The following is a 17,590-nucleotide window of genomic DNA, read 5'->3' as shown; positions in this document are numbered from 1 at the left end:
GGGGTTCTTCTTCCTAGGGGGGCATAACAGAAAATAATTGAGAAGTGCTTTAGTGTATTAAAGGCTCAAACATGAATAAATAGAACATGGATAAACACAAACACAAAAGTGAACGCATTGTGTATTAAAAGGACACACCTATTATATGAAGACAAATTGTTCTACACAATGCATAGTACACCAGCACTGTGCACTGTGCAATTTAAAAGATACTGTATTTATAGTATTTTTGTATAGTGATGCAAATGTGAAACCACACTTTTATACCACGCATTAAAGGACTCACTATCTGTGTGTCTACATGATCTATTAATAGATATCAGGACATACCACAGCATTCAGAGTCAGTGAACAAGGAGAAAGGTTTTAATTACTATCACTGTTTGACAACATAGTGAAAGTCACTTCTCCTGATAACATCAAATAACACACTGTGTGTATATCACATCAGTTGCAACACCAGACAACAGGTTGAGAACAGGTTGCAAGCCTATCAGAAATTGCCCATACGAACATATATAAACATATAAAAAGAACATAACATTTCGAAAACATAAAAAATATAAACTAAATTCATTATTCAGTCACTGTCTTTTGTTTTTTTGACCATTAAGTCCCGATTCCTGACAAAGTCTCTTATGTTGTGAATAGAGCGACGAGCCAGAGAAGGATGCTCAGCAGTCTTGCACTGTTTGCATTCAATCATAGAGGCTAGTTTCCCCTTGTTGATGTGCTTTCTGAAATGTCTCATTACTGCTGCGACCTCTGTTGGAGACCACTGCCGTTTTGGTTTCCTCCTAGGATCCTCCTTTTCATCAGCATTTTCAAGAAACACTACAAAAGAGGAAAACAGATTCCCAAACACTGGGGTTAACACTCAGTTCTCTTTACTTTGTTTCTTCTGTTAAGTCTAAATTTTTTTTAAAAAAATGGGTTATATAACTGCACTGGGCTTGTTCTTATAATTGTATATTAACACTATGTTTTTCACTTGATCTGATGATAGCTAAAACAATCTTAAAGAAACATAACAGTATCATTGCTCACCTGTAAAATTTATTTCATCTTTCCCATGTCTCTAATAGATAGGCATCAATGGATTGATGATTTTTGTTTCCAGTGACTGCTGTTACATCATTTTGTTCTAAACGAATTACACAGTATTACTGAGAAAAGACTTTCCACTTGAATATTTTCTTCATTGAGATCCAATGTGTGATCTAATTGTTCCCTGTTTTTTGAGCTGATGTAAACAGAATTTTTCAATACCCTCCAGTGATTGTCCTGCAACTGTATACAACACATCTGAAATCCTACTTGTGACAGTAAATTAGTGATATTAATGTTAATACAGTAATTATCCAGATGTTTCGGTGGCCTGCCTCGTGAAGAACAAAACTTTATTGACAGTTCCTATTAAATCTGCAGGAAGTCTCTGCTCTCAAACATGATTCAGCAGTAGGTTCTTCCCTGTGTGTGTGTCTGTGTGCTTTTACCTGGTTGTTTGCGCGCTTGCTTTCTGCTGTGCACTTTGTCCATCCCACCAGTGTTTTTGTCAGTTGCTGAGAAGGAAAAAAATGACAAACTCCTCCATGTCAATCCCAACACTTAGGTTCATGTTTAATCTTCATTTCAACCTTTATGTAATTGACAAGATATTATCGAGCTACATCTGAACTGTGTTTTAACAGCTTCACAGCATACTACAGTGACTATAGAAGAGGAGGTCATGAAACTTCACAGATCATACCAAATATTGCTGAAACAATGATCAGTAATGGTATTCAGTTCAGTTTCACACTCAATATAATGACTTATACATGAACATCTCCATACGATTGATACAGAAATTGTAAAAATGGTAAACTGTGTATTCACTTGAATACATAGAAGTATATTAGAATTATTGAGGTACAATATTCACTTCCTGAATCAGTGACAGATCATCTTCCTGGCAGCAGTCACTAGGCATAACATGAATAGCTTGCACAGAGTGGAAAAGATTTCTAGCTAGATTTTTCTAAGAAAGTGGTGTTCAAAGATAGTAGGCTGTAAGTGCTCTTTCATTGTGAAAATTAAGTTCCATCTGTAAATACTTTGCTTCTCCATGACCAGTCACAATCTCCATAGCTGTATGTGATCTATTCTCCGGGACTGATGTCCTTTAGTGCAAATAAGCACAGATGGGGCTTTCCATCCACTGTGATTGTTTTCATTTTGCTGTTTGGGTTCACATGATCATCATTGACAAGTCTCCCAAGGGAGTCATCTTCTCTGGCAGCATCAATCCTGAAGCAGCAGGAACACAATGTTACAAAGTGTAAAAATATATACTGACACACACAAGCAATTAATGCAAGTTTCACTGTACAATTAAGGAATCATGTTTCTGGAAGGATTTCTAATCTCCTTTATTCTTCTACTACTTCTACAACCATAGAATAAGAAAAAGCAGAGTTTATATTTATGGGTGACTTATAACTTGAGCACAGCAACATAATAAATATAGCAATATATATTCCATAATTGTTTTCCATTGAAATGAAATTCAAAAGTAAAAACTTGAAGTCCGTCATGGTACAGTCTGAGTCTGCTTTCATAGTCTTGTTTAGTTATGACTTGTCCTCTGTATTCAACAAGGAAATCTCCCTTGTGAAAGTGCCGGCAGCTGAACACTCTCCACCTAAACAACAAATGATTACTCAGGAAAAGTGACAAAATGTAAACAATGCTTTAACATAGGCCTGTGTTACTCACCTTTGTATGAATTCATGTACTTAACATCAAAACCATCCTTGTCTTTACACATGGATGAAAAATACACAGTCTCATCTTTAGGTTTTAGCTTGTTCCTCCAGGACCATGGTGCTGCCATCTCCTGCAAAGGCCCGATGATAATGTCTTCAGTCACTTCACACTATACATTTTATTTAGACGGTTTAGTGTCGTCGATCGTAAGACTACTGGCTGATCAGATCACATGACTTAAAGCCTCCACTCTAATTAGTGATAGGGGAGAAAAGCATAGGTGGGAATAGCAACAGTGACAGTGCTGCTATATTTAGAACAACTTGTCAGCCATAACTAGTGAAACTTGTATTTGAACCCTGTCTTAGACCAGTCACTTTATACATATCTGAACATGATCTATTTGAAGCATTGAGTTTTGATGCGTTGCTTCTCTCACTATCTCAACCACACTGTAGTTGTCACTAGTGAGAGACATTATCACATGCACATCATAGGATGCATATTTACATTTGTAAGAACCGCCACGTACACATGCACAAACATGAAAAGATAACAGCCTACAAAGGTTCCGTCAGATTAAGAAATGAGGGCAGCCAAGAGCCAAAGAGTAAAAGCGGTCGTTTATGTGTTCTTTGCAACATCATGTTTTGTTTTAGAATTTCTTGCATTGAAAATATATAATCTTTTCTTTTTCATTTTGGTATGTTTCAGGCATCCTACACAGCACAGTATCTGATCTAATTCATCTGTATGTTGGAAATTAGAATTCTAATGCCCCACAGCATTACTTCATGACAGTCAGCTAAAGTGCTGACACAGACAATAATTTATCAATGCATCAAAATAACTGATCAATCAAAACTAATAATGCTAGGAAAGGCTTTTTATAAAATGAAAAATGCAGTAGGATTTCAAAATCAGTTTTTTGTGTGTTTTAAATTGATACTCTGAAATAAAAGATGAGGGTAGTTCATTAACTTGTCTGCACCAAAAGTTAAAGTAAAGGTGAAGTTATGGCAGCTGACGTTTCCTGGATAACCGACAATTCTGTGTTTAAATCAGATTAAAACAGTGGATTTGACAAAACCCTGTATCATGGGGACTTCCAGTGGCCAGCCAATGAAAAGCTCCGAATCATACTCGTGTGAATTATTTCGTAGGGGGTGCAATACCACAGCCCCACCAACAGGGGCACTGTCTCAATACACAGGCTACACACACATACAGGTTTTTAAGTATTTGTAGTATTAGTATCTCACTTATTTTTCACATGTGCCATGTAGTTCCAGCAAAAACAGACTGGAAAAACGTGTTGATAGTCATATTGACATCATACCAGCAACATTACATAAAATTGCCACCTCTCACTATAGCTTCAATGCCTAGACTGAATCTGAATATGACACAGACATGATTTTACAGGTAAGCACTCCCTCTCTCTGTGGATGTGTGTGCCTTGCCCTGAACGAGGGTAAAGACAAATCAAGGCAAACTCTTATGTAGAAAGACAAATCTGGCAGTTGCAATGATGCAGCAGACATGCACACGTGGCCGGCAGTGTTCCAAGCGTACGGAATGGAAATACTGCATATAAAACACCGTGCAAAAATTTTAGTCACTGAAATTATAGTTCAGATGCTTTAAAAACAGTACATCAATACTTCATAACCTATCAATTAGTAATGTACAAGATGCAGTACAGAGAAGAAAAACCTAAATCTGACGATTGATCCCTTTGCCTTTGACACCACCACCAACACCACTTCCTCTTGGTACACCTGCACAGTTTTGCAGGTTAGGTTGAAGAACTTGCCACAGTCGCTCTCTGGATTTAGGCGTCCTCAATGTCTTTGGTTTCTTCGTGTGATCCCAGACTGACTGGATGATGCTTTATGACTTATTTGACAGTTTAATTTTTTTAAATTAAGATCAATCTTTTTTTCTTACAGATGTGGTGCATGCTTTTATGTGTCCTTTGCTTTACAATCAAATTTGGCTTACCTTCAGGGACAGAGACGTCGTTGTTTTATATGAGGGAAAAAAATTATGAACACAAACAAGTATAATCTGACAATCTATGATCTGATCAAAGATATCAGAGGATTAGTTCTTATTTCCAGTTCTGCTCACAGAGTCTCCTCATGTTATTCTGAGCTGCAGTGATGAAGAGGAGCGTCACAGCTTCTTCAGTGTCAAGAATCTGTGTTCAGTTCAGATGAAGCTCTAATAGTTCTGATGGAGTTATTTAGTGATAAACTCTCCTCTGTTAGCAGCTTTGTGGACACATGGAAAGACTCCAACAGCAGAACATCCACTGATCTATACAAACAGCTACTGATCTTTATTACTAAACTTTATTCTGAACTCTTGTCCCTGTCAGAATCCTGTGGAGATGATGACTAAGGTTTTCCAGGTATCTGATTGGTCAGTAGTTTGGCTGTTGATCCTCTGAACTTAAGTTAAACCTGAGTTCAACCTGAGGTTACTTTGATAACCATAAATCCTGCTTCATAGTACAGACCTCTGGAGTCAGTCAGTGACACCAGACTGGAGGTTGTGTGTTAGAGACACTGTATAAAGACATAAAAATACATATAAAGATTATAAAGAGAAACATGAGGTGATGTGAACCAGGCCTCACAACAAAGATCTCAGAGACTGAGGAGGACACAAAAAACACAAACAAAAAAATAAAAAGGATGAGACTGAGCACACTGTGTTTGTCTACACTTACATTACAAACATCAATATGAGGAATTCATAGGCTCTGTATTTTACAATTAATTTGGACAAAATTGTGTATAATAATTACACAATGTGATAATAGTATCACAATATGACTGACAGTTGATAAACCATTATGTTTTGAATTATTGCTTCTGTATTTCTGAACTGAAGACCTTGTCTTATATTTCGACATGAAACGTTATATTTTCTTGGAAAAGGGTGGTGACCACTGATCTGAAGTGTCTAGATGCACCTGACTTAACATTCAGAAAAAGGAACACTCAGAAAATATCTGTCAGTGCTAACAAACCTTCAATGTCAGTGTCATCCAGTGATTTCCCCTGCATGTTGGAAAGATCCTTTCTCCACTGACAAAAGCAGTTTGGAAATCTTGGCCAGCTGTGTTGTGGGAACTGGTAATCTGTAGAAATCACAACGAACACGGATGTCGTGACCCAGGAAATCTACAACCTGGTCAAGTTCATTGTTTTTTTAAATTTAGGACTTGTGAGAGTGTGGCAACATGTTTCCTAAGAAGTGTCGACCTGAGGTGCTCAGGGTGCTTTGCTCCACACTGGTTTGCATGAACTCGCAAACAGTCCTGTCCTCTGTAATGGCTCATTGCTTTTGGTCTTGCAAAAAGGAAGACATTTGTGGCACAAACACCACATTCAGCCCTTTTACTGGTCAGTAGTGAGAGTGCATTCACAGTTCATGGTGATAACAGAACTGCAACCTTTCGGCCCCTTTTTCCCATGATTTCTATTCGGCTGAAATAGTTGCAGAGTCTCTGTTCAATCTTGACAACCCAATGGCGACATCTTCATGGAGCTTTGTGTTGTCTCTTTCTTTGAAACTTTTGAGGCATGTTATTGAAACAAACAACAAACAATCTCTCATGCCCAACAATGTCGCAGTGGTCAGCTTCATCTCATCGTAACAAATATTTAGTAAGTACAACCCTTTTGAACCATGTGCAGAAACCATTTTTTCCACCGTTAAAACAGTAAAAGTGGATTTGGACATACCCTAAACGCACTTCTGCCATGCGTTTCAACCATGTGATTTGAACAGTTAAAATAGTGCCCACTGTCTATCTTTAACTGCCTTTGTCTCTTTTTAATTTCTACCATCATATTTGTTGAAATTATCCAAGCCAACCAACCCTGTGACGTAACTGGTGATATTACTGCAGGATGGCTGCACCACTGCTACAAAAGATGCAGCTGTCTTTTTTCCTTTATATATTCATTATGTTATATTAGACTGCTTTAATCTTAGCTAGGAGTTCCTTATAAACTGAGTGTATACCCAGTGAGTGAGTGTATACTACTGCACATTGTAACAAATCAATAAATGTCTCACCTTTGCATTTATAGCCAAGCCACTTGAAGGAGGATACAGGTCCCGCACACTGAATGCACTTATCCAAGGAGGATATTGTTGTGCACACAAGGCGGTGATTTTGACACTGTTGGCGAAATTTTATTGTAACATTTATTTGTGTCCATTTGAACAGCGAGGTGTGTCACAGTCACAAAGTCTACAAATTCTATAAAAAAGCTAATTAACTTTTTAAGTTATTTGAAGACTGTACTGGAGGTCTAGAGATGACAATAACAATAAAGCAGTTGCTTCTTCAGACTCTGCTTAAAGTTAGGTCTCCGCTTTTTGCTGAGTGACTCTAGACTTTTATAGTTCTTAGATTTGCTGTAGTTAATTTTGAAGATATTTTATAGAATCACATTTATCACAAGTGACTGGGTTCCCATCCATCACATGGAACTGGTGTTGTTCATAATTAAGCACAGCAACTGATAACTGACAATAAGAATTTTGACAATTAAAAAAGTATCACTTAAACATTTAAATATCCAGGGACATCAGTACCATCTGAGCAGGTATTCTCCTCCACGACTCTCAAAGTTAATGGACTGCACACCAGACTAACCCCACAGCATATCAACAATTTGCTTGTTCTGAATGAAACCAGTAGACAAAACTGACCACTATGCTTAGGACTGGGGCAGGCCTGTCAGGCGTAGTTCAGTTTAATCTGGTTAGTTACCAGATAATGTTTGATTAACAAGTGTTGGTTGTCGGTCAGAGACGGAACAAGAACCACTGACACGAGCTGCAGCCCAAGTTACAGTCTGCCTGTGGGATGAGAGACCTGCCTGCAGGAGTGACAACCTGAGACAACCTCTATCACCTTGAAATGCAGGATGGGCCCTTTAAACTGTATGGACCTCCGAAGATATTTGGGTGGGTCACTGCTTAATACACACACTCAGATCTGATACTGACTTACACTGTGAAAAGCATTTTATACAAAGGTCCTTATATCCCTATCCTTATATACTGTCCTTATACATCATATCACACTCAGGTAACTACACACACACACACACACTGAGATCTGATGCCCCTCCACTCATGTAGTGATGTTTAAAGATTCCCATTAAACTACGAATTAAACCAAAATAACATTAACACTCTGCGCTGCACCAGATACCATTCCTTTTATTCATCCTACTTTTGTAATGAATTAATGCGAGCCAAATAACCTCTGAGGAAAACACGGCTATCTTACACTTATAATTACTGATTCAGTTGTGCAACAGTACAAAGAGATCTAGATCGACTAGTAGTGCAGTGCGACTTTACCGTTTCATTACCATCATCCCAAAACTTGATATCCATGAGGCATTTATTATGATATGACTCCTCCTCCTCTCATCCACCTGATCTCTCTGTGGACACGAGTAGTCAGGCACTTAACTTAACGAGTAGGATCTGAGCCACAGGTTGAATTAGCCTATCTAGCTCAACACAAGCAAAGAAAACCAACGACTGTGCCAATATTATACATTTCCTTCCGTATTTATTTTGTTCTATTTAGAAAACTAAACCTGAGCTGCCTGTCGCTTCTCCTCCACCTGCGGTCCTCCTCACTAGCACAGGCTGAACACATGCCACACACTGAATGAAGGCTTTAGGAGGAGGGCGTGTGGCCTCCTCAAAATGTAGCTCTGCAGTGCAGACAGCTGCTGCTCAACACTGAATACAAAAGGCAAACCACAATACCCCATAATGTGAGCCTTTTCTGAAAGACAAACGTATTTCTATTTAGCTGCCTCAGACTGTATCAACTCCGCCAGCCGAGGCAACCGCGGCTAGTTTCCTCTACCAATGCTATCACGTAACACAAACACCAGCTGAGCATAATCTAAACTAGTTTAACACGGCCAGTTCAAATATCCAGACTATGTTAACTTGACTTTATTTTCATGAAACTAAACATATGGGGAAAAAACGACCTGACATTGACAAATATATTTGCTTACCTGTAGGTTTTGAATCGTCCAGGGCGGCCATGTTGCAGCTTCCACCACAGAGCACATGACAGTGTTAAAGCCCAGAGGTGAGGGCAGATCTTGAGACCGAGGGTTTTGTAGGTACCGCCCAAATTCATAAAACAGCCAATCAAAAAGAAGCCTGCCAAATATGCACAATGTGTATCGAAAATGTGTATGAAACTGCAATGCAGCCACCACCTCTGGGGTTCACTGTTCTATACACTGGGACACACTGAAAATCAGGTCAACGGGTAAAAAAGGACTTTCAAAGAAAATAAGAAATGATGTTATTTAGACACTAACAGATACAGATACACTCTGCGAATTACAGGGACATCAGCATAGTCCCTGTATTACCCTCACGTCCACGTAATGTCGGTGTGTAGTCAGGTCAGTTGTCTATACCATGAAAACCAACACACACACACACACACACACACACACACACACGAACAAACTACAGTAAAACATTAAATCGTTTATAGCTCAGTTATAAAACATTAATAAGAAAAACATTTGGGTTGCCAGGTTGTGCTGGTGATCATCCTCCTCCTCCTGTAACACCTTGATCATGCAGACTCCATTATTAACAGTTTGACCTCTGACCTTCAGGAAAACAAGTTACAGAGCATCTGGACCAAAATCATCTTATAAACATTTCAAATGAAAGTCTCAAACTTTTATCATCAGTTTATTAAAATGTATAACTGCAGATGACTCACTGACTTTTGCTGCCGACTCATTAGAAAGTGAGAGAGTTGTTTTCATGATTACGAGCTGAACAATGAAACACAGTCACTGACAGAGTGGGAGCTGACCAGTAAAAACAGCAGGGTCAGTGTCTCGGTGCAGCCGGTCTGTTTTGGTTCCCATCATTCTGTTAACACCTGATATTTCAGATTTGTGCTGTGAAGCTCCACATTGTGTTGACTGACAGAACTTGGTGTTATGGTTTCACTGATCTGTCACTGTCTGTTTAAATCTCTATGGACCGAGTCCCCGACAAAAACCATGTCAACTAAACCGTCCCACTGCAGGGTCCATCCAGCGTTCACACTCCACCTGTTTGGTTATGGACTCTGGTGTGTTTGTGTGTGTTGTGCTCTCAGCTGACACCACCTGAAAACGATGACTGACCTCAGGACTGTGATTAAACAGCTCTGAAATCCATCTGGTAACGTAAACCGTCAGGGAAGAGATCCTCTGACTGATCTGGAAGCCTCACAGTTCTGAAGTTAAACAGACACAGTAACTGTCCTGCTGGAGCCTGTTTCTTCCTGTCTCCACCTGTGTGCCTCACCTTCCTGTTCCAGTCCTTTCATACGACACTGATAAGAACTTTGAGCTCTTTGTGACCTGCTGAGTCTTCTGCCACTGGAGTCCGTCCACTTCAAGCTTCATCATGAGCTGTGTTCAGAGATGCTCCTCTTGTAAGTGGCTGTCTGAACCTCTGTCATCACTGAGCTGCTTCACCACAGAGCTGCTGCTCACTGGATGGTTTCTGTTCCTGCAGGAGATCAGCAGCTGCTCAGCTCTTCAACCCACCAACAGTCAGAGTCACTGAGGTCTGTTTGGTCAGGAGGCAGGAGAGGAAGTGATTGGCTCAAGGGAATAACCAACCAGCCAATCAGCAACAAGTTGTCAGTGTGGGTGCAGACCATGAAGTTTCAGAGCATGGTTCAGATTAAAGCAGATAATCACTCAGGTGAGCAGGTGAGTGTGAGTGAAGGCCGGTGCAGAAACCGTGGAGCTGCTTCACTCTGTCCTGACACATGAAGACTGACAGACTCTGCAGGACAGGTGGTCCCTCTGGGCAGCAACAGGTCAAACTTGGCTCTAAAATGTTTTTCAATTCAACTTTATTGATATAACATATAGATAACATACATAAAATATGTCCTACAAACACTTTGCCTAAAGTGATTCACACAGGATTAAAACAGCACAACAACAAAAAACACTGAAAAGACATCTAAAAGAAAGGTAGTGGAAGAGCTTAGTGATCTGCATGGAACATAAAACCAAAGAAAATCTCATGTCACAACTTTACAGTCGTTTCTGAAAGGTACAGAGAATCACAACAGTCTAAACAGGTAGTGATAAAAGTGTGAGTGAGGATTCTGAGTGACTTTGGAAACATTTCTTATTTCTTCCTCTAAAGATCTGAGGCTAAAGTGATCCCAAATATGTGATTAGTGTTTTCATTTGTTTGCTGAGACCAAACACAAAGTGTAGATTTTCTCTTGCTGCTTTTAAAAGGTTTTTACACATCCATGTGTTAATGTTGGTGAGACAGGTGATGAGAGAGAGCAGTGCAATGGAGTCATTTGGGGAAACAGAGATGTACAATTGTGTATCATCAGCGTACAGATGACACCCAATATGGTGATGGTTGATACTGTTTCCCAATGGGAGCAAATATAGTGATAACAGGATTGGGCTGTGAATGGTTCCTTGAGGAACTCCATATTCAGTACTGTGGGGCCCCTGAGGATATTCACCATTCCTATGGCTGTTTTCAGGGGACTTTATTAGTCTTGTTGTTCCTGAGGACAGATTAAGGTAGCAGATTGGTTGACATCATAGCTGGGAGCCCATGCATGCAGTGTGACAGTGTGTGTGTTAATATTTGCTATGCTGGCTCTTACAGAAATGTTTTCTTTAAAACTGTGCTGAGATTTTCTCAGTTGAAAGTTGAGTTAGACTGAGAGCAGGTGGTGGATTTAAAAGATTATCAGCTGTAGAAAAGAAAACTGTGGTTATTTTGGTTTTCTGAATTAACTGTTAATTAAAACCAGATGTTTAAAAATATACAAGTGAACATGTGATTTGCTTTTCCTCTGTCCTCTCTCAGCTTTTCAACAGCTTCTTTTTCCATGGTGATTTAATTTGTGGTGTTTTTTGATCAGGAGAAACTGTATCTAAAGAGAATCTTAAATTATCATTGGAAGCAACAAGGTCATTGAATAAGTCAGTAGTGGATGGAGGAAATGTGTTCAAATGATTTGCTAATTATGGTCATTGATAATGCTGCACTTCACATCAACAGTCTCTGGATGTAAAAACAGTCGTGTTAAACAAAGACAAGAAACAAGTGAAATGCCAACATTAAAACCTCTAGTAAACAAAGCCCAGAGTATTTCTGTGGATCAGCTGTGAATGACAGCCAATGAGAGAAGAGAGGAGCTGATGAAGATGATGATGCTCTCACCATCCCTGGGTTTTACCTCTCAGGCTGAACTAAACCTCTGATTGGTGGAGGTGGTTCTGGCTCCTGAAACTCTACTGCCCCCCTCACTGTGTCGGTGAAAGTTTAAGCTACATTTGTATTTACACTGAATTATTATTCTGCTACAAACTGCAGAACTAAACACCAGTCAAATATAAGGCTATAAAGAACAGGAAGTAAATATAAAAACATTATTTACCACACAGAAGGATTTAAAGTGCTGTTAATTAATGATGAATTAAACCAATGATACTTGTTGACTTATCATTAAGATATATAGACATGCTCATATAAAAAGGCTGGGAGATATGGCTAAAAACCTCATATCTCAACAGGCTTAAGAGAAGCAGTAAATGTGCAATAACAATACAATACTATGAAAATGTAACAGTAACATAATGAGTAGATTTGAACTTTAACTTACTTTTTACTTTCATCTTAAAATATTTTAACTTCTACTGGAGTAAAAATCTTTTTTGGTTTCTGTTCACTGCAGGGGCTGGTTACAAATATTTAGCATATCCAACATTATGAATATGATAATTTACTATATCTTCTACAGTGTATTATTGAATACATCAATAAAATGGAGGATAAAAACAACATGTTCCTCCTGTACAATAATATCTTGTAAAGTTCAGCTGAAGAACATGAGGCTTCAACGTCTGAGTCAAACTAATCTTCAGAGTTCAAGTCATTTTACTGTGAAATTCCCTCTTTGTGAAGCTCAACAAGGAAACTGTTCAGAGCTGAACTTGATGAGCTTTAAGTCCAGAGACACTGATGATGCTCTGTCAGATCCAGAGGAACACACAGGGATGATGGTGGACTGGACTCTGTGTGTGACAGTGGAGCTGTTCTCAGATCAGTTCAGACTGCAGCACTGAGAGTTATCTCCACTTCTTCTGGTTCCTCTGTCAGTCACTGCTGGATCAAGCTCTCCTCTCCACTCTCACCACAAACATCTGTGTAGAGAAGAAGAAAGCAGAGGAGATGAATCAGTGTTTACAGAGTCTCACTTCATCAGTCAGTGATGCAGCAGGGACTTCAGTCCTGTTCAGACCAGATGTGCAGCAGCTGCTTCCTCTCAGCTCTCATGTTAACGTGTTGGAGTGAACACACTGAGCTGGAAGCTCACAGACCTGCAGAGACGTTCAGCATCAAGTCTGTTCACTCTGCACGTTTCACTCAGTCCACAGTGGAAACAAAGTGCTGAGTCAGCAACAGGTCAGTGATGGATTCACTCCTGTTACCTGTCAGCTGATGTCACTTTAAACACAGAGTCTCTGTGTGTTGATCAACATGTGAGCTGCTTCTGAAACATCACCTGACTGAACATGGAGGCTGTCACTAAGAGCCAGGGACTGTCAGGCTCCATCACACTGATCTCAGAGCTGTGACACAGATGAAACTGATCAGCTGTTTAGTGTTGAAACCAGAGAACAAACAGTCTCAGATCAGATTGGACAGTTTGATGAATGAGGACACTGTCTCTGTCCATCTGTGAGGCTGTCAGCTGGAATCAGCTTTATTTCCTGTACACAACAACACAACAACAACAGTCGTCTTCACATCAACTCACACACATGATCACAACAAGCTTCTGGCTGCTCTGATTGGCTGACTGTTGTCTCTCTCTCTGTCTTTCTGTCCAATCCTGAAGCCTGTCCCCATTCTCCTCTCACAGCTTCACTGAGGAAAGCAGCCACTGAGGAGGTTGGAGGTTCACAGGAAACACTGGATCTTTGCTCTGATACTAACTGTGTTTAGTACAATACTGCTGAGAGCAGCATGGACTGACTCCGCCCCTCTACTGACCTCAGAGTCTCCAGTCTACAGTCTGGACTCTCCACGAGACCACGGAGATCCTTCAGGTCTGAATACCGCAGGTTGTTGAGTCTCAGGTCCAGTTCTCTCAGATGGGAGGGGTTGGACTTCAGAGCTGAGACCAGAGAAGAACAGCTGATCTCTGACAACCTGCAGTTCCTCAATCTGAATAAAGAATCAAAGATGTGAGTTTAGGAGACAAAGTTCCTGCTTGAAACCACAAAGAGTCAAACAGACAAAGTAAAAACAGCTCTCATTAATATTCATGACAACATGCTGCTGCTTCAATAAAGACGTAGTGACTCCACCTCTTCAACTCTGCCAGCTCCACCTGTGGCTCCATCTATACAAACTCATGTTGTGCAGATTCTACTAAAGATCCTCAAGTTTTCAAAGACAACAAACATGTCAGGCTGAAGTTTGGAGACATGAGAACAAATGTATAGAAATATATATTAAATTAACTAGTTGATGGAACGGCAGAGACACAGACACCTGGTGACTGAGCTCAAATATTTAACACAGTCAAACCTACAGGATTTAAAGTGATGAAACAACCTGTTGCTATGACAACTTGGCTTTGAATATTGGAGTCAGTACAAGCATCACAGAGCCTTATAGTTGAAGAGAAACAGCCACTGGACTAAAAGCAGAGAAGAAGAAAACAGACTTTACCATGAAGATCCTCAGTGTGGATCAGTATAATATCAGCCTCATGTCTGCAGCTCAGTGTCAACACAACTTTCACATCACATTCATCTCAGCACAGAGAGAAAACATGGAGTCTGACCTCAGAGTCTCCAGTCTACAGTCTGGACTCTGCAGAAAACCACACAGACCCTTCACTCCTGGATCCTGCAGGTGGTTTCCACTCAGGTCCAGTTCTCTCAGATGGGAGGGGTTGGACTTTAGAGCTGAGCCCAGAGAAGAACAGCTGATCTCTGACAACCTGCAGCTGATCAATCTGAATAAAGAATCAAAGATGTAGATCAATGACTGATAATCAATCTGATTTGTCCTGATCAATGATCTTTGTCTAAAATGAGTAGAGTGACTTTGTCCTTCTGTTATTGTGGCTCTTCATCATGTCAGTACAACACAACATTGTCAACACAACAGTTGTGTGTGTTGTGTTACAGATGAAAACACACACACAGTTTGATCAAACAGACATTAGTCCTGACACTTCACTTAAATCTGCTGAAAAAAAGAAGATTGTTTCTTCACTTTCTTTGGACAAATATTAGTTGTGAGGATCTTGTGGATGTTGTTGTGATAAAAATGAATTGACTTGAACAACTAACCCTGGACATTTTCTCCAGTGGATTTAGAAAACATGAGTCCTCTGACTGAGAGAAATACGAGTGTGTGAGCTGTGAAGGTTGAACTGAAGTGAACAGACATTATTCATGACAAGTGAGTGAAATGAGCTGAAACTGAAGAATCATTCTCAGTCTGAGAGAAGAACAACTGGAAACATGAGACAACAACTATTTACAATGTCATTCATTCATTCACAGTCAATGGATTCAACTTGTGTGTGAAGCTTCATTAGCTGTGGATTCAAGATATAAGATCTACAACAGTGAACTGACCTCAGAGTCTCCAGTCTACAGTCTGGACTCTGCAGAAAACCACACAGACCCTTCACTCCTGGACCCTTCAGGTTCTGGTTTTCACTGAGGTCCATTTCTCTCAGATGGGAGGGGTTGGACTTCAGAGCTGAGCCCAGAGAGGAACAGCTGATCTCTGACAACCTGCAGCTCCTCAATCTGAATAAAGAATCAAAGATGTGAGTTTAGGAGACAAAGTTCCCGCTTGAAACCACAAAGAGTCAAACAGACAAAGTAAAAACAGCTCTCATTAATATTCATGACAACATGCTGCTGCTTCAATAAAGACGTAGTGACTCCACCTCTTCAACTCTGCCAGCTCCACCTGTGGCTCCATCTATACAAACTCATGTTGTGCAGATTCTACTAAAGATCCTCAAGTTTTCAAAGACAACAAACATGTCAGGCTGAAGTTTGGAGACATGACAACAAATGTATAGAAATATATATTAAATTCACTAGTTGATGGAACGGCAGAGACACAGACACCTGGTGACTGAGCTCAAATATTTAACACAGTCAAACCTACAGGATTTAAAGTGATGAAACAACCTGTTGCTATGACAACTTGGCTTTGAATATTGGAGTCAGCACAAACATCACAGAGCCTTATAAAAGTGTTGGGACCATCAGCTATTGATTATAGATCAGTTATTGTCTGACAGATTCAATGTGTTTCTGTTGGTGTTTTAAAAAGTCATGAGGTGAAAGTTGAAGAGAAACAGTCACTGGACTAAAAGCAGAGAAGAAGAAAACAGACTTTACCATGAAGATCCTCAGTGTGGATCAGTATAATATCAGCCTCATGTCTGCAGCTCAGAGTCAACACAACTTTCACATCACATTCATCTCAGCACAGAAAGAAAACATGGAGTCTGACCTCAGAGTCTCCAGTCTACAGTCTGGACTCTGCAGAAAACCACACAGACCCTTCACTCCTGGATCCTGCAGGTTCTGGTTGTCACTCAGGTCCAGTTCTCTCAGATGGGAGGGGTTGGACTTCAGAGCTGAGCCCAGAGAAGAACAGCTGATCTCTGACAAACTGCAGCGCCACAATCTGAATAAAGAATCAAAGATGTAGATCAATGATTGATAATCAATCAGATTTGTCCTGATTAATGATCTTCATCTAAAATGAGTAGAGTGACTTTGTCCTTCTGTTATTGTGGATCTTCATCATGTCAGTACAACACAACATTGTCAACACAACAGTTTTGTATGTTGTGTTACAGATGAAAACACACACACAGTTTTTTTTTTGTTTTTTTTCCACAATATTTTTATTTTTTATTTTCAGTTTTTAACACTTGATATACATTTGTATAGCTTCATTCAACTTCCATACTGTAGGATCGCTGCATTTACTTTTAGACAAAAGAAGAAACAAAACAAAACAAAACATTACACTCAGAACAGGAATGCTCCTCCTATTGAATAAAATGGTAATCTATATACAATTGATTATTGTTTGTAATCAGTGCAAATTAAAACGCATATGTAGAAAAACAATATAAATCTTTCAAGATTGGAATCTGCATTGTCCACAAAGACTAGTCATCCACTTCTTCGTCTGTTAAATCCAAGTCCTTAATGTAGTTGATGAATGGGCTCCATATGTTCTCAAATACATGCTGTTTTGCCTTTAATATGTAAGTTATTCTCTCCAATGGAAGGCTTGCTAACATCTGTCTTATCCATTGAGTAGTACTTGGTGTATATATCTTTTTCCACAACAATGCAACACATTTCTTAGCATAAAGCAAGCTGAGGTCTATATATGCCCGCTCATTCCTACTATAGTTATGTTTCTCTGGGTATAAGCCCAACAAAAAAAGTTTAGGGTCCAGTAAGATTGGTTTTGAAATAATCTTCTTGACTATAGCTCTTACCTCTTCCCAGAATATTTTAATCTTTCTGCATTGCCAAATGCAGTGAAACAAAGTTCCTCTGGATTCCATACATTTTGTGCATACATCTAGTATATTTTTATTGTATCTATTTAAATCTATCGGTGTCACATATGTCCGCATTAACCATTTGTACTGTAGAAGTTTAAGATGTGTATTTATGGACATAGTGTGAGC

At 39.6% G+C, this 17,590-nt stretch overlaps 2 protein-coding genes across 5 annotated transcripts in view; one reads left to right on the top strand and one right to left on the bottom strand.

The window, feature by feature from the left end:
* The window catches only part of LOC139612002 (protein NLRC3-like), a 99,054-nt gene that overhangs the window by 46,947 nt on the left and 34,517 nt on the right, over window positions 1-17,590 (top strand). The window lies entirely within an intron of this gene.
* The window catches only part of LOC139611998 (NACHT, LRR and PYD domains-containing protein 12-like), a 133,565-nt gene continuing 127,678 nt past the window's right edge, over window positions 11,704-17,590 (bottom strand). For all 4 annotated transcript variants that reach the window (XM_071467118.1, XM_071467116.1, XM_071467111.1 and 1 more), the window contains 5 exons: window positions 16,387-16,563; window positions 15,489-15,665; window positions 14,684-14,857; window positions 13,885-14,058; window positions 11,704-13,031 (listed from right to left, as the gene is read on the bottom strand). In XM_071467118.1, coding sequence (XP_071323219.1) covers window positions 13,019-13,031; window positions 13,885-14,058; window positions 14,684-14,857; window positions 15,489-15,665; window positions 16,387-16,563 — 715 coding nt within the window. In that variant the 3' untranslated portion in view covers window positions 11,704-13,018. The remainder of the gene's footprint in view (window positions 13,032-13,884; window positions 14,059-14,683; window positions 14,858-15,488; window positions 15,666-16,386; window positions 16,564-17,590) is intronic.

This window comes from Trachinotus anak, unplaced genomic scaffold (assembly GCF_046630095.1).
Source record: "Trachinotus anak isolate AG129_WGS33_773 ecotype Australia unplaced genomic scaffold, CSIRO_AGI_Tana_v1 ptg000029l, whole genome shotgun sequence".
NCBI classification, from domain to species: domain Eukaryota; kingdom Metazoa; phylum Chordata; class Actinopteri; order Carangiformes; family Carangidae; genus Trachinotus; species Trachinotus anak.
This window is presented reverse-complemented; position numbering and strand designations above follow the sequence as displayed.